The sequence below is a fragment of the Mytilus trossulus genome, chromosome 2 (genome assembly GCF_036588685.1).
Source record: "Mytilus trossulus isolate FHL-02 chromosome 2, PNRI_Mtr1.1.1.hap1, whole genome shotgun sequence".
NCBI classification, from domain to species: Eukaryota; Metazoa; Mollusca; class Bivalvia; order Mytilida; family Mytilidae; genus Mytilus; species Mytilus trossulus.
Genome location: NC_086374.1, coordinates 18,828,566 through 18,853,122, shown reverse-complemented (window position 1 = coordinate 18,853,122; position 24,557 = coordinate 18,828,566). Strand labels below are relative to the sequence as shown.

The window sequence follows — 24,557 nt, the reverse complement described above, 5'->3', positions numbered from 1 at the left end:
TTTGATCTACCAAAATGTCAACTCGATTTCGAGAAAGAAATACACAAGAACTGTAAATAAAAGAAAATGGAAAAAAGTATTTTAAAAACAACATTTATTCCCCTAAATGGTAAGTTTTGCATGTGGGTGAAATTATATCAAAAAACAAACTTACCGTACAAAAATACGTCGTAGAAGCATTCAGCAGTCCGCGATTCTAATGTTGTTTTTTTTAATTTTCATTTCGGTACACATGAATGAGTTAGATTATTTAGATAAGGCTCGTTTATGGATAAAGTAAAACTTACCTTTGATGGCAAGACAAATCTTTATGTTAATTAAAAATCAAGACTGATATGCATTAAACTACTTATTAGTTCCGAACAAGCGGATTTCCTAAATATCCTTTAATAAATTAATACTGACTACGAGATACATAAAAAAATAAATTATGATATTTTTAGTTCAATCATTAATGAATGTGAGATAGTGATATAACGATTCGATTTTAGCAGCCAGTAGGTTCAATTCTGTCAAAATAACCTAAGAAATATAGATGATAAATTATTCACTTGCAAGTGAATGATTTCGACCTAATTGAATCCGTATTCATGTGAACTTCAGTTTAACCCCTTAGCTAAAGATGAATTATGTGCAAAACCTTTGAATAGACTTATTAAAAAGGTTTATAGTTACGATACTGTTTTCATGTCATTAAAGATTGCATATTTTGGCGTTAATATTGATTCACTTATAGAGTCTTTGCATCGGAACTAAACACATGTATTCAAAAACCAGTTGTTGGCATGACTCGGGTTATGTTCTTCTCATATATTTACATACGTTGTTTGTGAAACATGATACTAAACCCCTAACGGGAAGGGTTGTGCCTGATGTTCATATGATGAAATCATTATCTTTCAGTCAGTTTAATTGAAGTCTGGATCTGGCATGTTAGTTAACTCCTAGTAGTCTGTTGTTATTTATGTATTATTATTGTCATTTTGTTAATTTACTTTGGTTACATCTTCTGACATCAGACTCGGACTTCTCTAGATCTTCAACTGAATTTTAATGTGCGTTTTGTTATGCGATTACTTTTCTACATTTGGTAGAGGTATAGTGGGAGGATAGAGATCTCACAAACATGTTTAACCCCGCCGCATGTTTGCGCCTGTCCAAAGTTAGGAGCCTCTGGCCTTTGTTAGTCTTGTATTATTTTAATTTTAGTTTCTTGTGTACAATTTGGAAATTAGTATGGCGTTCATTATCACTGAACTAGTATATATATGTGTAGGTGCCAGCTGAAGGACGCCTCCGGTTGCGGGAATTTTGCGCTACATTGAAGACCTGGTGGTGACCTTCTGCTGTTGTTTTTTCTATGGTCGGGTTGTTGTCTCTTTGAAACATTCCCCATTTTCATTCTCAATTTTATGCACGATAAAGCTTTTAAAGGAAAGGTTAATTAACACTGGACGTGAAACAAAGATAAATCATAATTCCATGAAAAAAAAATCATCCTTATAGAGGTGAAATCGAAAATTAACTTATTTTTTAACCTTGAAATTTAAATTAAAAAGACATAGAAAATTACATTTGCACGAGGTTCATATATATCTATTTTTGTTAATGTTTATATCGAGTTATGTGACCGTAAGTTGTTTTAGGGGTCATCTCGATAGTTAATTAGATGGCGTCGAAATTTAAAAAAAAACACGATACGAAGCTAAATATTATTGAGCACAATACCTTTAAATTGTTTATTTTAGACTTTGCATAATGTGGATAAATGAGTATAGAGTCAAATCTTTGAACATACATTTGACAATTAGTGCTACTTTAACTTAAGTAGTTTTATGCATACCAGCCCAGAAGATTATACCGTGAAGATTTAGAATCAATACGAAACAAAATTAAAAAATTAAAATCATTTTGCTCTATATATGATACACGGCGTACAAAATCATAATCCTGGTACATTTGATAACTATTTACACCACTTGGTCAATGCCACTGCTGGTGGATGTTTTGTCCCCGAGGGTATCACCAGCCCAGTAGTCAACACTTCTGTGTAGACATGAATATCAATAATGTGGTCATTTTTATAAATTTAATGTTTTCAAAACTATGAATTTTTCGAAACACTAAGGATTTTCTTATCTCAGGCATAGATTACCGTGGTCGTATTGACACAACTTTTTTGAATTTCGGATCCTCAAAGCTCTTCAACTTTGTACTTGCTTGGCTTTATAAATATTTTGATATGAGCTTCTTTGATGAGTCTTATGTAGACGAAACGCACGTCTGGCGTACAAAATTATAACCCTGGTACCTTTGATAACTATTTTATAACATTTTTATTCTGGTAAAGTTTACTGATGTTCAACGCTAATAAAGCGATTAAGAAGACACAATGTACAAACAATGTAACATAAATAATGACTGAGGGAACCGTATGAGCTCTAATAGCGGTAATACTTGGTATTTCGACAAAGAAAGAATACCATGATATAATGCAGACAATATAAAATAGGACACCATCGATAAATTACAGTTCAAACGACAATTCTACTCTATAAAGATGTAAGAAATCGAAAACATTTACCCAGTGATCGATCAACCAACTACACCTAACTAGCCTTGATTTCAGTCATAACTCTGTTTATATAGTTTGCGTAAGGAGTAAACTCCTGATAATGGAATCCGTACAGCGTGATTATACTTGAGCGTAACGTGTCTATTTCGTCATTGTATTATGTTTTGGCAAGGGTGATCATCATATTTCCATTCCAGCTATGATAGAAATTTGGAATAAATGGATAACTCATATACTCATTTAATCGTTATCAGTCATTTTCGCTTACTTGAAAATCTTCAACGTTGCTAATTATTTTTTGCAGCTTATAGTATTTATCTCAAACATTCAAACTACGTATAGTATAATTTTGAAGTAAAACAACCAAAAGTAGTTAATTAAGGAGTCATATATTTATAAGAGATAACTTGTATTTACCCTTATGTTCTACAAACATGTTTAGACCCTAAACATTATATATTTTAATATCACAAGGCAGGGTTCAGTGTTACATTGCTCATTGAACTTTATAAACCCAACCTAAATGTACCGGTAAAGTTATCAACACTTGTATCTAACACGTATCCTTTTCATGATATTTGATTCAAAATTTTAAAAATAGTATATTGATCATATATATGATGAACTCAAGATAATCAAGGTTTATGCACAAAATGAGTTTAAAGGTATTAAATACAATATGTTTATAAATTAGAAATATACTATATTTTTTAACAACAATACTGATGTTTACCGGTTTTAATCTTGAAGTACTTAATAAAGAAACAAAGTGGTAAAAGAAAGAAAGTAAAATTTGTCTAAAAATTTGAAAATGAGTCGTTTCGGTTTTCCTGTTTTCCGCTGTTTTTGTGTTTGTTTGGTTTTTTCTTTCTTTTTTGCTCTCAAACACAATATCTTGAATATTTCCATACATGGTTTCTAGCATACACAAACAATATTCCAGACATGTGTGTCGAAACATCGATTCGGAAGGTATTTCTTGCGCAACATGTATGAATTCAGTCATACAAAATTGTAAGTATGAAAGCTAGAAACAGGAAAACTTAAGAGGTAATTAGAATGACATTAGTGAACAATATGTGATCCATGACAAAGTCGTTATTAGTAACTGAGGATATTGAACTAGTTAATCTGTTTATAACCGCAGAGTGTGTCAAATGATCATTTTATTCATTTTCCCTCTATGTTGTAGACGTTAGGAATAAATAAAATACCCTTATAAATAAAAACAAGTTTACCAATACATTGTAATATATATAATTAGTTATATAAACCATATATGTATGAGAAGATGTCACATCACTACTCAAGAATTGTATCACCAGCCCACTTCGGTGTTGACATGAATATCAATAATGTGGTCAGTTTTATAAATTTCCTGTTTACAAAAGTTAATAAACTATATGTCATTTAAATGTTCATTACTTAGAACCGAATTCAAATTGTTCGGACAACTTTTCTAGCAGTTAGGGAACGACCATTTGACTTCAAAAAGGAGGGGGATGCTCTTCAACTTTGTACTTGTTTGGCTTTATAAATATTTTGATATGAGCGTCACTGATGAGTCTTATGTAGACGAAACGCACGTCTGGCGTACTAAATTATAATCCTGGTACCTTTGATAACTATTTACACCACTGGGTCGATGCCACTGCTGGTGGACGTTTCGTCCCCGAGGGTAGTTTAAACATATTTTAATGTTCCAAAAAGAGACAAATAGTTTTTCAACTTAGTAACGTCCTCTTCAAATGTTCTAAATGGCTAGTTTTGTGTACACCTAACATACACAAGGCCTACATTGACTATCGACTGCATGTAGACAAAACATGATTTAAACTACATGTAAACATTGAGTTTGATCAATGGGAACGTAATTGTGTTTAGTTTACGTGTGAGTTACACTAACACAACACTTAGTTTAGGTAAATGTGAACACAGCCTAAGCATCCCTAATTTCATAATCATAGTGATATATGTGATGCAACTACTTAGCATTATGGTAATATGAAAGTGTAATAAACGTATTTTCTTCAATTGTTTTAACATGTAATTTAAAGAAGGATTCGTGTAAACTAGATTTCCCTACATAAGCAAGTAGGCAAACAGAGGCACAATACATCCTGTTGAATGCCGACTCTAGTGAAATATAATAATTGAAAAAAAGGTTCCATGCTAATCTCAAAATATTATTACAATATGTGTAGCTTTGACCAGATTTTCCTCTACATCAAGAACGAACACTATTCAGTAGAAAGATGTTGATTATGCTCGTTTTGTAGAACAATTTGAAATGTGTGCAATATTTTTGTGATTTTAATTGAATATATATTAGCAAATGTTTAGAGTTATTTCGAATCCAAGTATGATGCGAAAGCTTTTATAATACATCGCTTCAATCGAGTTGTGTAGTCATATTTGATAGTGGTAAGCATTTTTGAAAGGTGCTAAAGGGAAAATGTATACGATACGTCTTCATAACATACTATGAACTGATATTATTTTCTCGTGGTATTTCAAGATGCACAAAAGTACATTCTTAATTTAAATCTATTCCAGAAGACAATAAAGCATAAATCTATTAACTGACAACATACAACTTCCAACTAGTTAAAAAACAAAGGATCAGGATAAGACTAGTACCAAAGGTACAATAAAGCCATATGATACTTGAATAACATTCAGACCAATTATATAAAAAAAAATATTTATTCAAAAGACACATTCATACACACTTCTAGCGATTCAATGCAACAATTGTAACTAGTGATCCATATTTACAAATGTATCATCTATATTATTGACAAATTAATAACAAAAAGATTGCGACCACTATAATTATTATGTGATTCTCACTTGGTTTATGATTATATATAGAATTGTACTAGAATATATATAGAGAATAATACATGACAAAATCCGTATCATATGCCGTATCATCCTGAGATACCAATATCAGCCAGAGGGCCTTTATTGCTGTATTTTGTACTAAACATATGATAAAATTATATATTAGTGCATATATAAAATTCATGTTACTTTTCATAAATTGTTCTTTCTTATTACAAGTTTAGTTGACATATATACAGAGCTGTAAGTGTTGATTTAATATTTTAAAAGATTTGATTTTATTATGTCGTCATTTTGATTTTGCAGTTTACAAAATATACTGTTAGCGTCATATCTAAAATCTAAACTTAAATGTAATATATCATCTTTTGCTTTAGAACGATGTATAACACATGCGGTCTGGAACAGCTTCCTCTTCTGGTAAAAAGTCCTCGAATGGTTGTAATGTCTTTTGATTCTCTTTAACCTAAATGACAAAAAAAGTATATTTATCAGGAGCGTAATGTGTGTGTAAGAGATACACGAAAATGTATGGGTATATCTATATGTATTTAAAACATTCAGGTGTGGTCCCAAGCAAAGTTAAAATTTCATAAGAAAAAGTTGCAACTCTCTGTTTTGCTATCACCACATAAATCTGTTGCTTGAAATTACTGCCTGTATAAATCAGAACAAACTTTTAAACAGCACAAAAGCTGGACACCAAAATACTCAAACACAGGAAAGATTCATAGATATAAGTAGAGATTCCTCTTTTACAATAAGCAGATGTCTCAACACTATGCAACGCTCTTAATCACCCTATTAGAAAATTAACATACGTATTACTATAACATCACAAAATACAACCTCCTCATGATAGTTTTCCTTAAAAACTGACCATGCGAGGGCTGAAAAGCCAGTCAAGGGCGTTTAAACTTCAATAATTTAAAACTGTAACATTATACGTAAACTTGCACACGTAGTCCAAAAACTCCTGACATTTAATATATAACTTTAAATTTTCAATTTTTCGTTCAGATGGCGCAACATGACAACATTCTGCTCAATCATGAGGACGTTGCCTTTTACTACATGAGCAAGAAAGTGTGTTTTTTTTTTGTTACCTTTTCGACATCTTTAAACACCCGTATAAAGTTTTCTCCCGCCAATTTCTTAAGATCATCGGTAGACCATCCACCTTGTCTGAGTTTTGCAAACAAATCCGGATACTTTGATACATCTTCTAAACCAACTGGTAGGCTGAAAATTAAAAAAAAGAAATTTCCATCTTTTTCTTCATGTTTACATATGATTTTTCAAAACGCACAATGTTACGATAATAAACAAAAATAGTGGGAAAAAAATACTTCTTGAGAGTTTTTATTACTTTTTTAAACACTATAAAATAGGAAGATGATTACATAACAAGTTAAAACGGATTCATTATTTTTTTTTTACATAAATATCATTAAAACGAAACAAAAATGAAAAGAATTGGGACAAGTGTACCGGTGTAGTTATAATACGTGCAATTATTGGTAACTTCGAGTACAGTATTAATAATTAAGGTAATAAATTCTTACGTTGGAACGCCGTCGTAATCTGCACCAATACCGACATAGTCTACACCAATAAAGTCTTTTATATAATTTATGTGACCTGTTTTAAAATAAATAAAACATTGTACTAGACAGTCTAACATTAGTGGTATCCACACCTTACATGAAAGTAATTATCATTTATACAACTGATTAATATAATTACCATGCAAATATTACATGAGCAACCCGACGGCTTCTACATTTGGGGCAAGACCTGCTCACCCTTCCAGACCAACTGAGATCATCCCGACTATTTGCGGGGTTCACGTTGCTCACTAGTTGTGTTTTGTGAACACTTGTTTGTCCGTTCGACTTTTTTTTTCTTTTTTTTTGTCTTGTCATCGCCAGTTTATTTTTGACTTAAATTTGAATATTCAATTGGCATCATTCGCATCTCTTTTGATTACAGATGAAGATTTAACTACCTTATTGCTGCATAATAAATCATTTAGGTTGCCTCCAGGCTTAATCTTGTAAAAGATCCAAAAGCACATTATTCTATATAATGTCTAAACTACTTTTGCCCTCCAAATCCTATAAATATGTAAGCTTTATATTTCTTAATATTGTTTTATTTTTGTTGTTTTGAAAATAACTATACAGTAATTGATAATATTTTGCAAAGACAAGTTATTACTATAAAGTAAAAACACAAAAATACTGAACTCCGAGGAAAATTCAAAAAGGAAAATCCAAAATCAAAAGGCTAAATCAAAATTCCAAACACATCAAACGAATGGATAACAGCTGTCATATTCCTGACTTGGTACAGGCATTTTCTAATGTAGAAAATGGTGGATTGAACCTGGTTTTATAGCTAGCTAAACCTCTCACTTGTATGACAGACTATATTTCATTATCTTATTTCGATTCTAATAAAGCAAACCCGGTATTTCTATAGGTCGAAGCGTACAAAAATACCTTAGCAATTATTCCCATTTCCTCTCCGTGGAGTATATACAAGTATGCATGTACATAAAATATTCATATTTGATAATTTTGCGAATTAATAGCAGGATAAATATACGTTGTTTGATAAACAATAAACAATAAAAGGTTATGTTAGCAGCTAAAAAGTAAATATCTTGTTAGGATAAAAACGAAAGTAACGAGAATGTAAACAAAAAATGTGTGTTTATATGTCAATATGTTCACTGGTATTAAAGAGATAATAGTAACTGCAATTACGATTATCCCAATATGGCGACGGTAGATATAGGTAAAATCTTTACACTCGTTTTTCTTAAATGTAGCATGTATTTGTCAATAGTTACTCAGCTGCAAGGTTTATCTATACCATTTCATCATATTTGAATCGTAACGGTGCACTGGAATTGTCTAATCGCTGTGAAAATAGCCGTTGAAAAATTCGGGATGATAATCGTAACTCGGAAAAAAGATAATCGTAATTATGTATCTAAAAATAAAAAAGATAATCGTAACTGGAAACTGTTTTATTAATATTGACACTAAAAACGTAAATCTGATAGCATATTATGAAATTATGGCGATGAATTATTTACGAAACGTACCAACATCTGATGACATTTCTTTTTATGCATATATAATTAATAGTTCTTATGAAAACAGCTACATACTAGTATATCATACAATTGGAAGGGTGAACAAGCTTCAAGAAATTTGGAAATGGGAAAACACGAACTTTGTTAATTTACAGAAATTTCCAAACACTAGGTAAGCCACAAAATATGTGAATGAGCGATGGAAATTATGATACATGATAATAATTGTCAGGCCTTATATCAGATTTCTGATTAAGACAGTAAACAAAAATTAATTTCTGAAGTAAATAGTAAATATAGTTAATATTGTTTAAATTCATTGATTGCAGGTGGTTATATGTGCTATTTCTGCCCCCGGTGATTTAATTCTAGAACATACCCTTTTATGCCATAACGAAGTAGGAAAGACATTTAGTATTCGTCAAAAAACGTTTGACGAGAAATTAGTGGCTACAGTTTTCATGTCACTTCGATCATTTTTCATGGATGATATCATAATTTAAAAGCTATGATGAACAAGGGAAAACTTTGAAAACTGTGTTTTACAGTGTCATTTCGGAGTCTCTTATAGCTGACTATGCGGTATGGGCTTTGTTCATTGTTGAAGACCGTACGATACCTATATTTGTTAATGATGAGTCCTGTCGGTCTCTTCTGGAAAGTTGTCTCATTGGCAAACATACCACATCTTCTTATTTATATTGGCTACTTCATGACTGTCACTGAACTTGAATTTCAGTATCTCAGGTATAAACTATAAAATAAATCAAATTTAATTTTAAATTATGATAATATGACATCCTTAAAACATTTAATGTTATATAATTACATTAGATGTATGTTTCATTATATTACGTTATTCTGATTGGCTAATTGCACATCACATGTTATTCCGTAAGCAGTTGCATGAGACAATAACATTTCATTCATGATGACACGAGGTCCCACAATAAAGTGCACAGGTGAATTTAAAAATTTAACTTCATGAAAATTGTGTTTTTATAATCCTAGCTAAAAAATGTAATTATAAGTATTGAATGCTTCTTTTTGTAACTTTATAGGGTTGTAAAAGCGTTGACCGTGCGTACATTTTAAGAATGAAGCGCTTCCGCGCTTCATACAAAATGTACTTCGGTCAACGCTTTTACACCCCAATAAATTTACAAAAAGAAGCATTCAATTCTTAAATAAGATTAGAGAAAGATTGGCCCTACATGGGATTCTTTGTGTATTATGAAATTAAGTAACGTGGAGTTCATTGACAAACATGGATTTGTGTTCTTTTATAGTTTGGCCAAAAGCCCGAAAATCAAGAAATACAATTGATGTGGCTTTAAATTTTCTTACAAGAAATACTTATTCAAAGAATGACTGCAAAATTGAGAATAATTGAATAACCAATATTCCGCAAAATAAGAAACAAACTTATTAAAAATTCATAAATACTCGGTATATGAAAAATATGCTGCATACATATGCATGGAAGATATTGTAGAGAAAAATATTGAAGGTACTAAACAAGGAACATTTTTGTATTTGCATGCTTGCCATATAATTCGTACTTTTCTATTAAATTACATTTTTAACACACAAAATACCATTGAAATGCTGAAAGACACATTTATTATGTTTCAGTTACTATTATCCGATTAAGAAAATTACGATTATCAAAGAAGAAAAATACCATAGAGTTACGATTATCATCCCGAATTTTTCAACGGCTATTTTCACAGCGCTTAGACAATTCCAGTGCACCGTTACGATTCAAATATGATGTAGTGGTATAGATAAACCTTGCAGCTGAGTAACTATTGACAAAAGCATGCTACATGTTAGAAAAATGAGTGTAAAGATTTTACCTATATCTACCGTCGCCATATTGGGATAATCGTAATTGCAGTTACCATTATCTCTTTAATACCAGTGATGTTGCGCTTATTAATTAGAACACGGCTTTGTTAACAATGCGTAACGTATTAAGGACGTCATAAAATACGGAATGAAAACCCTTGTCTTCAAACTCAATTAGTTGAGTATGAAGTGTATGAATAAAGTAGAATCACAAAGATACTGAAATCCGAGGAAAATTCAAAACGGAAAGTCCTTAATCAAATGTCAAAATCAAATGATAAAACACATCAAACAAACAACAACTGTCATATTCCTGACTTAATACAGGCATTTTCAAATGTAGAAAATGGTGGATTGAACCAGGTTTTATATCGCTTAACCTCTCACTTGTATTGCAGTCGCGTCAAGTTCCATTATATTTACAACGATGTGTGAACAAAACAGACATAATAGGTTAAATAGAAAAAATATGGGTACATGGTATGTATAATTACCAATCACGTGCTGCATGGTTGATACTGTGGCATTAACAGGAAGGCATCCTTTACTGATATACCCGTCGTAGAAATTAACCATTACCAAACCAGCATTGTTTTTCTTTGAAACAAAAATAATATGAAAATAAAATTGCATACATGATGTACAGTACATTGTATGTAAATGTTAACAGCCTGACCGTTTATGTCCATGTAGAAAAATAAAATCACCAGACGCATATTCTCTCTTGTATTATCATACTCATCATATTAACTATGTATATTCGTTTTCTTTTTGTTTCTCGCGTAATCAAGCTGATGATCAACATAACTTTTGTTTTCAATGACCTAACCAAAAGGACACCGTTGAAGCGCATGGTATTCTATCTACGTGCCACCTTACAGTTTGTACTGTTGAAGTGACTGGTATTCTATCTACGTGCCCCCATACAGTTTGTACTGTTGAAGTGCATGGTATTCTATTTACGTGCCACCATACAGTTTGTACTTTTGAAGTGCATGGTATTCTATCTACGTGCCACCATACAGTTTGTACTGTTGAAGTGCATGGCATTCTATCTACGTGCCACCATACAGTTTCTACTGTTGAAGTGCATGGTATTCTATCTACGTGCCACCATAAAGTTTCTACTGTTGGAGTGCATGGTATTCCATCTACGTGCCACCATACAGTTTGTACTGTTGAAGTGCATGCTATTCTATCTACGTGCCACCACACAGTTTGTACTGTTGAAGTGCATGGTATTCTATCTACGTGCCACCATACAGTTTCTACTGTTGAAACACATTACTCGACTTTACGAAGCCGTTAACGTTTTATACCATGGATATGTAGAGTGATGGATACAGTGCAGACAAATTTGCATATCGTCGTAGAAGAAGATTGAAAGAAAATAATGTCCTAACTGCAAATTTGCAGATCTAACATAGTTTGACTAAACTTGAAGATGAAGTGTATGTCAATATTGCATGTCAATATCTATCAAGAAAATCTTGAAATCTAAAGATTTTTGTTTTGATTTATTTAAGATTTTAGGTTCAATTAGATCAAATAGTATTTTTTACTGAAGTGAAGTAAGTAGTTTATGTACATGTATAAGCGTATACCAGTTTTTAAAATACATTTAGGTGTAATACATACTACCATCTGTAAAACATCGTTCCGAACTTATATGTTATATATTTAGGTGGAATACATACCAACAACTGTAAAACATCGTTCTGTACATTTCGGTAGTGTTCACATTTTTCAAAAGCTGACGAATGACTGAAGATGACCGGTGCAGCTGATGTTTTAATGGCGTCAATCATTGTCTGTTTAGCTACATGAGCCAGGTCTATAATCATACCGAGGCGGTTCATCTCTTTGACAACAATCTACAATATATACTACATTACAAATTCATTCAATTAGAAATATTAACATTTTTGTTAACATTCCAAAACAATCATGACATTCTTCCTAAGATTCGTATTTCGATGAAACAGTAAATGTTTCCCATGCTTTAAAAACATATGACAACTACTTGTATCTGAGTAGAAGCTAAAACTGTATGATATTATTTTTGCGTTTGCACATTACACATATTTTGTAATAATCTTTATGTGTATGGTCAAGACCAACTGTTCGTAAAAAATGATTGTCGTGAAGTAATGTGGAATAGAACTCGTTTCATTTTGCTGTTTTGCGACCTATGGTTACCAATCCGTAAAGTTTCAAAACATAAAAATAATTATATCGCATTTAGTAAGTTAGAAATGCAAAATAATATTGATATTTTTATATCATACTGTGTTTTATTATTGGTTTTATTTATTTTAAATGTACTTTTCTCGCTTTACACTGTCCCGTTTGTATGTAATGTACTAATAGTGTTACCTCTCCAAATGGCGACAAACCACGTCGTGAACCAGTCAGGTTTAAATCTTGCTTCCAGTTATCTGCCCTGTATGAATGAATATATGCAAGATACTGGTTTAAATAGAACAAAGTTTTAAACTTTCAAGACAAAAAAATCATGATATTTCTTTTAAAAATGGATTTAAATTAATTTTTATAAATGAATTCGGTGTTCTGGTGTTTTTTTTTTCCTTCATATATAAACTCATCATAGATTTTATAAATAAACCAGACGCGCCTTTCGTTTTCAAAAGACTTATCAGTGAGGCTCGAATAAAAAAATGTTTTAAAAAAGGCCAAATACGAAGTTGAAGGGCATTATATTTGGCGGCTAACTAAAATTATGTACGGTGATTACAGATAAATTCTAGCTAGGGAATGTTTGTGAGAGTCATAATTGAATGATGACTATTGAGGTGGGAAAGTGTATATACTTAGTCAGCCAGTTAAGCTTATGAAGTACTTCTTTAGCTCAGTCGGTTACGCACTGCCTTTGTTCGAGTCCACCTAGAGACAAGCAACTTTGTAATGAAGTTCATGCTCTCAAACTGTTACAATATATTCTACATTAAATGTAGTGTAAAAATAAATATAAATATATGGAATGGACAAAATATTACCATGAAGTGTCACAACTGTGAGTTAATGTCATATATCTAACTCCTAATGAATAAAATGACCGCAAAACACCCAATGTATTACTAATCATGTGACCACCTTCTAAACCAATCAGACTCGCAATTCTGTTCCTTAAGAGGTATGCATCAAGTATACCTGAAAGAGAACAACGTATAATTGTCAATAATTATCATTGACTTATTTTTTGTTAAATGTAATACAATTGGATAAAAAAACGGACTTTTTATTTTGTACATGACTATCAAAAAGTGTGTCTCAATCATCAAACAAAACAATAAGAATGAAATTGACACACTCATATGCATATGATGCTTTCTATTATGCAATTTACAGATATATTTGTTGAAAGAAAAAAAAATATATATAATAGGGTAAAATAGGTTGCATGTTAAACTTCGTCAGAGTAGAATTTTACAAATATTGTATCAGCCTTCGTCTTTAAAGTTACCTTGTGCAGTTGTCACTAGTTCAAATGTGTCATCATACTTGTTAACAAATTTATGGATCACATCAACTTGGTCCATACCAATACGTATTGCATCCTTTCCAGTTGCAGAGCATGGTCCGAAAGCTGCCCAAAACTATTAAACAGAAAAAGAAATGTTTTCCATTATATGCTTCCAAAAACTTACTTTTCTTTATACGACGACATCAATCCCTTATTGCTAAATATATGATGGTGTTAAAAGGGAATGCATATTCATATAACCATCAATATCTATACATGTATACATTTGTACTTCACGAAGGAGGTTGAAAAATATGGTTTTAAACTATACAACAATTTTATTCAAATTATATTCTTTTATTTTAAGATAAACATCATATACCGATTATTAAGTTTTGCACATATTATGACAAAAGGGAGAGAAAACCGATACTGGTTTTGATAATTCTTTTCCCGAACTCTTCATTACCAAATTTGCACCAAGTACCCAAATTACACAATTTAGCAAAATTTTAAAATAAGTGCAAATTTACTAATCATATGACTTAGCATTTTGTATTCCTATGACGTATTATTATACATGTCTTTCAACATATAGAAACGGAAACGGCGCCATGTGACTTCCACAAAAAGTTATTCTTTTTTATAAATTAGCATTAACTATATAATGATAATGAATAGCAAGAATCAGCTATTGTCAAATTGTTCTAAATATTTGGAGAAATATGATATTCGATTATTAAGGATGTGAGTTAAAGGAAGCATGGGTGCATTTATTTTCTGCATCATTAATAAATGCAGGCGAAAATACTATCGAACTAGGTGTAACTCGGGTACCCTCGCGTAAGTAACGACATATGATACAGTTGTACATAGATATAAGAAGATGTGGTATGAGTGCAAATCAGACAACTCTCCATCCAAGTCCCAACGTAAACCATCATAGCACAAAGTACGCTCTTCAACATGGAGCCTTGGCTCACCTCGAACAGAAACTATAAAAGGCTAAAAAAATGTAGTATAAAACCACACCAACGGGAAAAACAACGTTCTAATCTATATATAAAACAAGAAACCAAAACCACATCAGCAGTTTTCTATGTTGTGTCATGTGTACTACTGTTTTTCTGTTTGTCTTTTTTTCATTTTTAGCCATGGCGTTGTCAGTTTGTTTTAGATTTATGAGTTTGACTGTCCCTTTGGTATCTTTCGTCCCTCTTTTAAACGTTTTAATATGTACCAATCTGCACCCTTACCCAAAATGGCTTAACTCCATCAAATGACATGTAAATACAAGTAAACATACACTAAACGAAAAAAAAAATCAATCTCTGACACAATGAAAAAACAAAATCAATTAAAAAAGGAGTGATATATTAAACAATTTCAGAAAAAAAAAACCACAACCTTGAACAAAAAACCGCCAAATGGAATACTAAACACAGGGAAATGAAAATGATTTTGTTGCAAGGTATAATACAGTGTGATTTGAGAACGAAATATGTTTTACAAACTAAATGATTCTGTTGTTCATAGTACGAGCACAGAAGCGAAAACTTATAGTCATACCAAACACTTATCAAAACAGATTTTAAAAAAGGGGGACGAAATATGTTTTACAAACTAAATAATTCTGTTGTTCATAGTACGAGCACAGAAGCGAAAACTTATAGTCATACCAAACACTTATCAAAACAGATTTTAAAAAAGGGGGAGAGACAAAATATATTAACACTTAATATAAAAGTACATATCAAAAACAAGAAGCATTACAAACTGTATCAACAGGTCGTGTGGAGCAGGATCTGCTTACCCTTCCGGAGCACATGAGATCACCTCTAGTTTTGGGTGGGGTTTGTGTTGCTTATTCTTAAGTTTTCTATGTTGTGTCATGTGTACTATTGCTTGTCTGTTCGTCTTTTTTCTTTTTAGCCAGAAGTTCTCAGTTTATTTTCGATTTATGAGTTTGACTGTCCCTCTGGTATCGTTCGTTCCTCTTTTTAACACGAAATAGGATTTGAGAGTACACGCAGTTACTGATAGCTAACGGTAAAAGCCAAAAACAATTTATAATAAAAAAAAAATGTGCAGCAGAGACTACAGTCAACTAAAACACATCCCATGGACTTAGTATTTAAACGTCATGTTCAGTCAAAGAAGACATGCATGCCAAATATAAAACTATCGATAGGCAGTATGCTAGGACAATAATACGCAAAACCAAGGAGTAAACAAAGACTCACAAAACCAAAGGGCATTTACATCAACAGTTATAAATAATAATTAAGAGACAACACGAACTCCACTAAAAAACCGGGAGTGAAATCAGGTTTTCCGGAAGGGTGAGCATTTAAACGTCTATATAGAAGAATGAACGTGGACGAGTTTTATACATTCCGTTTAAAAGAATACAAGTTTAGCTGTCCATTTGTTTTGCTGTCTGCACGCTATTTTCACTGTGATACAATGTTCTTACATTCCAAGTCCCAATTTTGGTTTGGTACTTCGGTGTTTAAATGTTCGATGAGATGTTTTTGAAATGTTTTCCTATATTCCCTCATAGATTTATCTATCTTGCGTTTATATTCCCGTTCCGTCTTTTTCATTTTTTTCCCTTTTCCTTCAGATCTATTACAATAATAATTTATCTTTGTTCCCCTGTAAATCTTATTCCAACATTGCTTACAATATAAAAAAGAAGATGTGGTATGATTGCCTCGGAGGCAACTCTCCACAAGAGCCCTAACGATAAAGAAATTAACAACTGCAGGTCATCGTACGCCCTTCGACAATGAGCAAAGCGCATACCGCATAGTCAGATTTAAAAAGCCCCAAAATGTAAAACAATTCAAACGAGAAAACTAACGGCCTAATGTATGTAAACAAAAATGTACGAGAAACAAATATGTAACACAATGTTACAAAATATGTGCCTGTCCTAAGTCAAGCACATACAAACAGAATGGAGCGGGGTTAAACATGTTACCGAGATACAACCCTCCCATAACCTTGGACAGTGGTGAAACAGTACAACACAAGAACTAACGATACAAATCAGTTGAAAGAGGCTTAACTCATCAGATGGATACAATTAGAAATACTACACAGAGTGGACGTGGCCATGGTTCGTTCACCTTTTTGTCCGATTTTTTTTCTGTACGACTCCCTTGGCTATCATTATATGTATATATATATCTGCAGCAGTAAAAAAATATGCTGTTAATTTTTTCAGCTACTTTGTTTTATTTTGCCTTGAGATGAAAGGTTACTGTCAACTGATATAATTCGGCTACTAAATCTGAAATATTGTCCTTATCAGAATATTTTAAGAATTCATTTTTTTCTCAACATTCAATAAGTAGCCATAGACCTTCTTATTACAAATGAAATAATTTACCTGAGCGCCAACCATGCCTTGCTTCAATCTTGGAATGTCAGTTTGTGGTGGTAATCTAGGAAAGTCATAACTAGTCATATTTGTTGTGTTTGTCCATTGTATTCTAGTGTCTGCTCTTAGGTTTACTTCGTAGACTTTGTTTTGAACATATTGTCGATATTGCCATGGTAAATCGTTGTGACTAAAATTGATATATAGATGTAATACACAAATAGAGACAGCTTCGATATTATTCGCACAGTTTAAAATCGGAAAATAGTTTTGTCGTATAAAATATAGTAAATTAATGATGAATTCATTTTGAACATTTAGACCCCACATGGTACTTTTAAAAGTAAGTTTTACTTTTAACATCATTACTGTCTGCTAAACAGTAATTAATAAAAGTTTATCTAAGCTGATAAAATATATATATATATATACTGTCTTAATGATAACAATGAAAATAACGATAAAATAAACAGTAAATTTGTGCGCATGTGTCAAACATATAATTCTAAATTAGAACACGGCGTTTAGTCTTAATTTACAAAGCGTAATAAGCACGTCATATTTGAATAAGTAATGATTCACAGAAGCCAAAAATGTGTTACTGTGATATTCTCATTTTATCACTGGCGTCAACGTGATAATCGTAACTGCAAGTACGATCATCCCAATATGGCGGACACAAATATGGGGATATTTTAGCAGGCTGATTTCTCCACTTTAACAGCTTATTTTCAGATTTGTTTTATATCAAGAAAAATCTTTATGAGCATTGTCATTGAATGTGTTTTTCATAAATTATAGAAAAACAACCAGGAGAACGAAAATCGAGATTAAAAAATTCACGATGATGATCGTAATTTCGTCTGTAGATGATCGTAACTTTGACTTGTTTATATAAAAAAAAAATCGTAACTCAAACTTTACGAATGTTTTTTTTCACTAAATGAACACCCTATTTAGCCATCAAGATAAAAAATATTATGACTTTAAAATTAAACAAAGAATAAATGAAAACCGCTTTTCTAAAACGCAATGACATAAGGGGTATAAGCAGACTTATAGGCAAGTGTCCTCAATTTCATTTTCTTGTGAGTAATTTAGTTAACATTCAAATAGATTTACGTTGATATGAAGTTATATATAAATGTCGTTGATATATATAGAGAATAATACATGGCAAAATCCGTATCATATGTCGTATCATCCCGAGACATCAATATCAGCCGAAGGGATAAAATTAACGAATATCACGGCCCAGGCCATGTGTAAATTTACAACCAATCTATGGCTTCCATGAATTATTTCGATTATGATAGGACAAATACAGCCATAATTATGTACCTCTCTGAGTCTACGCTAAGTCTGATTTAAAAAAAAAAAAGAATTTTATCACGATATTGCGTACAAAACAAAAGAAGCATGTCATATCAGAATGAGTTATAATAATTTATCATATGTTTAGTAGTAAATACAGTAGTTTTGCATATGTGATAAATAGCCTGCTGTTTAATCCATATCGCGCAACTTTGATGCGCACCCTTTATCGCATACCCTTTATCACACCCCTACCCTTTATCGCATACCCTTTATCGCACTCCTACCCTTTATCACACCCCTACTTTTTTTTTTTTTTTTACATATTAAGTCAGTTTTAATTTTTTTTGCACAAGAAAAGTTTTCCTCAAATCTTTTTTAATGACGTCATTGTTTGGTATGTGACGTCATGAATGTCGTTTTCATTTTGTATGTGACATCACGAACGTCAAGTTTTCATAGTTTTTGGCACACTAAATGCAACTATAAAAATACAAAAAAAAAAATATTTGACAACAACAGCACGCAAATTGTAAGGTAACCAAGGTGCTTCGGATTAGTAATTGAGCAGTTCTTTAGGCCTTTGTAACAAGACAAAAGTAGAACTGAAGGTAACCCAGTGCTATGGATCAGAAAACAGTTCATATAATACTCTTCTGTTGAAACATATGATAAAGCGTATAATACATGGCAAAATCCGTATCACATGCCGTATCACCCTCGACCAATATCATCCCTCGGGCCTAAAGGCCCTTGGGCTGATATTGATGTCTCGGGATAATACGACATATGATACGGATTTTGCCATGTATTATTCTCTATGTATGTCATAATATACGTACCCATCAATTAAAGGGTATTGTTTTAGTACATTTTGAGCTTCTTGTAGATTCTGATCTGGAGAATCACGCTTTGCTAAAGGTATTCCAACGGCTAATCCAATCATGATTCCTATTAGAGCAGCTATCAGAAATCCATAAATACAAACATGTTGTCGCTTCTTTTTCTTCTTAGACACATGTAAAGCTTGTGTACTGCTGTTTTCCTCGTTCAAGTTGTCAAATTCCATGATTCAAGTCTTCTGTATACATGGTATAAGAATATGAATTTAGTTATAAGCAAGAATTTCATTGATTTGAAGAAAAATGGATAAATAAAGCAATCCAAATAGGGAAACCCAACTTTAACCCCAAGCAGAGCGGCACAATTAAAATCGATTATTTCTAACTGCTTCTACTCCTTCTTTAAATTTTACCATAAGTATGTCAAAGAATGCAGATCAAAGATTGCTACAACTCTACAAAAAAAAGCAAGTTACCTACCGTTATGATTCTATAAGTTGCTGTGTGGACATGACACAAAGAAATTACAAATTAAACTATTTAGGTCAATATCAAACGAATATCAAAATACTTCAAGTAAAGTGTGAAAATATATAGGATCTACTAATTAAGTGTTTTCGTAAACATATGTAGCAGACGTCTCCATCTTGTGAAATTCCTCACTAACCTATGATAACCTTATTGTATATATATAATATTATTAATTTTAATTGCTTATATTGCGTAATAAGCAGGAGACAAACAAACCACAAAGGGGCATAAAAGAACAGAGATAAACAAATAATTGTTTAAACAATATGACAGTAGAACATAAAAATAAAGTACATAATGATAAATTTAATCAAATCGCAAGTGTGTAAAGCTAGGACACTTCATATGATTTAAAAAAAAAGTACTAACCTGAGATCAAAAGCAAGTTATATCCGCCGAATATAGTATCACCACTTACTGAAGAAATATTATTAGAATTAAATTGTGTCTTGAAGTCACAATTTAAGAAGTTTGTATAATTTGTCTGTTATAAAAGTAAAGTTTCGGCTCACCGTTTGTATGGAACGGTAATAGATTAGGACACTGGAGGTGTCACCGGTTACACGTGGCACCCCTTCCCTTTGAAGAAGACGTTACTGATTTTAAATACTCGTGTTTAATCCATTTTTCCTTTTTGAACAATAAAATAAATTTACGCTAATCCTCCCTTTGACTTTGTCAAAAATGATACACCGTGTAGATTATAATTTAAATTTAGGTTTGACTAATTGATCAATTAATCTATCATAAAATTGTTCCTTTGTATTCAAAAACAATTACAGATTTGCCTGAAAGCTAAGTGAATAAGTAATAATTAAATAATTCGGTTCCATTGGAGTGGAGGTGTAAAAATGCATGAAGATACAATTTTCATTATTAGCACTTTGTTCTCAATTTACTTTATTTAAGTAAATAATTGTAAACATTAATTTCTGCCAAAAGAAATGTCTCTGTGATGCCAAAATCCAAATGATATGCCATTTGTTCCGTTTTAAAATTATTAATCTATATCCCCCTAGTATAAACCTTTGCTTCAAATTTTACCTTCCACCCTGTTTTACCCTCCTTTTCGTCGAGAAAAAATGCCACGACAATCAACCTACCAAATCGCCTTACACTCTGCCTATCGCACTAGACCACTCGAATACCTAGGCTATAGAGGCTCTATGCCCGACGCTCTAGAGCCTAGGTGTTTGGGTGGTCTAGCGCGTCAGGTATAGTGCAAGGCTCTATAGTATAGTACCAGGCGATTTGGTGCCACGATATCTCAGTATGTCTAAGTAGCATCGAGTAGAGAAGAGTAGTCTAAGAGTAGAGTTCGAATCCCGGCGAGGGAAGAACCAAAAATTTGCGAAAGCAAATTTACAAATCTAACATTGTTGGTTGATGTTTAGACGAATTATGTAGATAAAATATATTTTCAGCCTTGTATCACCATCATTGCTGTTGATCCGACGAATAAAATCTGCTCAGACGTACTTATATATTCATATATTTTGTTATTTTTTTGTAAATAGATCAGGCCGTTAGTTTTCTCGTTTGACTTGTTTTTACATTTGTCATCTCAAGGCATTTTATAGCTGACTATGTGGTATGGACTTTGGTCATTGTTGAAGGAGGTACGGTGACCTACATGCATAGTTGTTAATTTCTTTGTCATTTGGTCTCTTGAGAGCTTTCTTATTGGCAATCATATAACATCTTCTCATATTTATTCGTTTATATAAACATTACAAAGCACAAAATTGATGATAATTAAAGTTTGTAATAAAAAAAAAACAGTGAATATACAGGAAAGGAACTTTCAAAGTATACAGTCATGAATAAAACAGACCCGTCGTGTTGCTCATATTATTAGAAAACCGAAAAATAGTATATCTTGATATGTTATAAATAAGGTCGTCATTTTTCTCAAATGAATTGTTTCATATTTTTCATGTCGAAGCATGTTATAGCCGACTATGCAGTATGGGTTTTCTCATTGTTGAAGGTAACCATTTTGTTGCCTATGATAATTGGTTAAATTTGTACTTTCACTTCATTTGTACTTTGATGGAAAATTGTCTCATTGTTAATCGTGCCATTTTTTTTTTACTGTAATCAATAGACGGTCAACACTGAGGTTATGAGTTCAATTTTTTTTTTTTATATAATACGTTTTGCGGTTTAATTTGAACAACACACCAGCTCCTCATGTAACAATCCGCAGGGGAAAATCCCATTTGTCAACTTGGTCAAAGATTATTTTGACCAGGTCTCACTGACTGCCGATTACAACACGGATTATTTTCAAAAGAACACAAATCTACGAAAGCCTATTAGGGTCACAAAAAAAATATTTATCTAATTACGAGATAAATAAATATCTCTCATAATTACGATAAAACTATCGCGTAATTACGAGAAAACTATCGCGTAATTATCTCGTAATTACGAGAAAACTGTCGCGTAATTACGAGATACAAATATGATTATACATTATACCGTTATGTAATATCATCATGTGACTTGAAATATGATACTCTATTTTTTAAAATATAAAATTCAGGTTAAAATATAAGAAGGTCGAACGTAGTTTCACTGATATTTAAATTCTTTTATTGAACAACAAACTTTAACAAAATAACCGGTTTTCATTCAGATATGGTTTAATATTGATCTAAGCAGACACAAAAGAAATGTACCGGCAAAGTATATGATGCATTCATCAAGGTCTGTGTACATTTTAGGTTTACATACAAAAAGTTATTAAAATATAGAAATATATCATTTTACATCATAACTAAGCCGATTTGTAACCTCGAAAAACGACTATGTCACACAAAAATTCAAAGTGGTAAAATAAAGAAAAACAGATAAATTTGCCTAATAAAAATAAAAGAAATAGATGATTTAGGGTTCGGCGGAACCCTGTGTCTTATACACCTGCTATTGCCGATGTACGAGTAAAATTAAATAAATGTTGACTGGAAAAAATAATTGAAAAATACTAAAAATTGAAAATGTTACTAATAGTTTCAAAACTTTGCTTCTATATAAGAATTCTAAACATTTTTGACAATATTATTGATGTCTATAAAACTATGGAAGTATTATTAAACTTTCAAGGCTAGAATGAACCTACATGTTGACGATTACGCCGAAATGTATAATATGTATGTCTCACTTCCACGACAAAATGTCACAATCTCGATAGATATTTTCATTTTTTTTGCAAACATTGCTATTTCACGAAAAGTGAACAAAAATACATGAATTTTTTTGGGGGGGTAAACTACAGTGAATATAAAGGACATGCAAGGTGCTGACTTGTTTTGGTATTTTTGTAAATATTTTGTGTCATTTTTGAAATTTTGTCAAATTGGTAGGGACGAGTAGTTAACTTGACCTACCTAAATTTCAACTCAAATTCGAGAAGGAAATACACAAGGTCTGTACATAAATAAAAACGGACAAAAGTATTAAATAAAGCCTAAATTCCCTTCAAAGGTAAGTTTTTCATGTGTGTGAAATTAATTACCACAAAAAATAATGAACTTACCGTACGAAAACCAAAATGCGTCGTAAAATTTTTCAGTCCGCGATTCAAGTATTCTTTTTAAATATTCATTTCGGTTCACATGAACGAGTTTGTTTATGAAGTACCCCATTCGTGTTTGCCCCCGATGCCCCAGTTTCTCAATAAATTTATATATGAAATAAGCAACCGTAAAAAGAAAGTAAAAGTTACGTTATGTGGCAAAACAAATCTCGATATTGATAAAAATGAAGACTGATATGCATTAAACTACTTATTAGTTCCGATCAGACGGATTTTTTCTGAATATTCTACAATAAAAGTGGGACGAAAGATCCCATAGGGACAGTCAAACTCATAGATAGAAAATAAACTGACAACGTCATGGCTTCAAATAAAAAAGACAAACAGACAAACAATAGAACACATGACACAACATAGAAATCTTAAGAATTAGCATTAAGAACCCAACCAAAAACTAGGGGTGATCTCAGGTGCTCCGGAAGGGGAAGCAGATCCTGCTCCACATGTGGCACATTGGATACCTTAACGTGAGTGGTTTTATGCATAACAGCCCAGAAGAATACTATCAATACGAAACAAATTCGAATTAAACTGACATTTAAATTATTTTGCTCTGCATACTTGTATATTAGTATTATTCTGGTAAAGTTTCCAGATGTTCAAAGTTTATAAATCGATTAAGAAGACACAATGTACAAACCAATGCAATTTTGAAAGAATGCAATGGCTGAGGAAACAACATGAACTCCGAAAGGGATAAGACCGGGTGCGTCGACAGAGTTAGCATACCATGATATGATGCATAAACCGCGTCTGCGAATACAACAATCAGTCTGAATGTTTAAGTCGGGAATAGGACACAATCAATTACATCACAGATCAGACGATTATTCTGGTCTATAAAGATGCAAGAACGCGAAAACATTTTATGTAAAGGGGTCTTGAAATCTTTTGACACTTTCCAAAATGCTAATTTTTAACCTTTTTTCAGCTGGACCAAATCACTACTTTACTTTAAATTGCATGAGTCAAATTTTTCACAGTGTAATTTGCTATTTGAGGCATAAAACATGAAGAA

The 24,557-nt window shown here is 32.0% G+C and overlaps 1 protein-coding gene across 6 annotated transcripts in view; it reads right to left on the bottom strand.

The window, feature by feature from the left end:
* The window catches only part of LOC134706671 (dipeptidase 1-like), a 38,713-nt gene extending 15,136 nt beyond the window's left edge, over positions 1 to 23,577 (bottom strand). Inside the window, exons 1-11 of one of the 6 annotated variants that reach the window (XR_010105645.1) lie at positions 20,308 to 20,603; positions 19,408 to 19,646; positions 17,261 to 17,441; positions 13,864 to 13,996; positions 13,397 to 13,550; positions 12,756 to 12,822; positions 12,077 to 12,253; positions 10,874 to 10,976; positions 6,988 to 7,063; positions 6,529 to 6,664; positions 5,722 to 5,888 (exon numbers count right to left, since the gene is read on the bottom strand). Coding sequence is in view for 5 of the 6 variants with exons in the window: in XM_063565813.1 (XP_063421883.1) it covers positions 5,796 to 5,888; positions 6,529 to 6,664; positions 6,988 to 7,063; positions 10,874 to 10,976; positions 12,077 to 12,253; positions 12,756 to 12,822; positions 13,397 to 13,550; positions 13,864 to 13,996; positions 17,261 to 17,441; positions 19,408 to 19,634 (1,347 nt within the window). In the remaining variant the exon portion in view is untranslated. Of the gene's footprint in view, positions 1 to 5,269; positions 5,889 to 6,528; positions 6,665 to 6,987; positions 7,064 to 10,873; positions 10,977 to 12,076; positions 12,254 to 12,755; positions 12,823 to 13,396; positions 13,551 to 13,863; positions 13,997 to 17,260; positions 17,442 to 19,407; positions 19,647 to 19,887; positions 20,061 to 20,307; positions 20,609 to 23,479 lie in introns of those variants that run through there. The other 5 variants (XM_063565813.1, XM_063565809.1, XM_063565812.1 and 2 more) reach the window with 5 other exon arrangements.
* Positions 23,578 to 24,557: the final 980 nt, after the last annotated feature.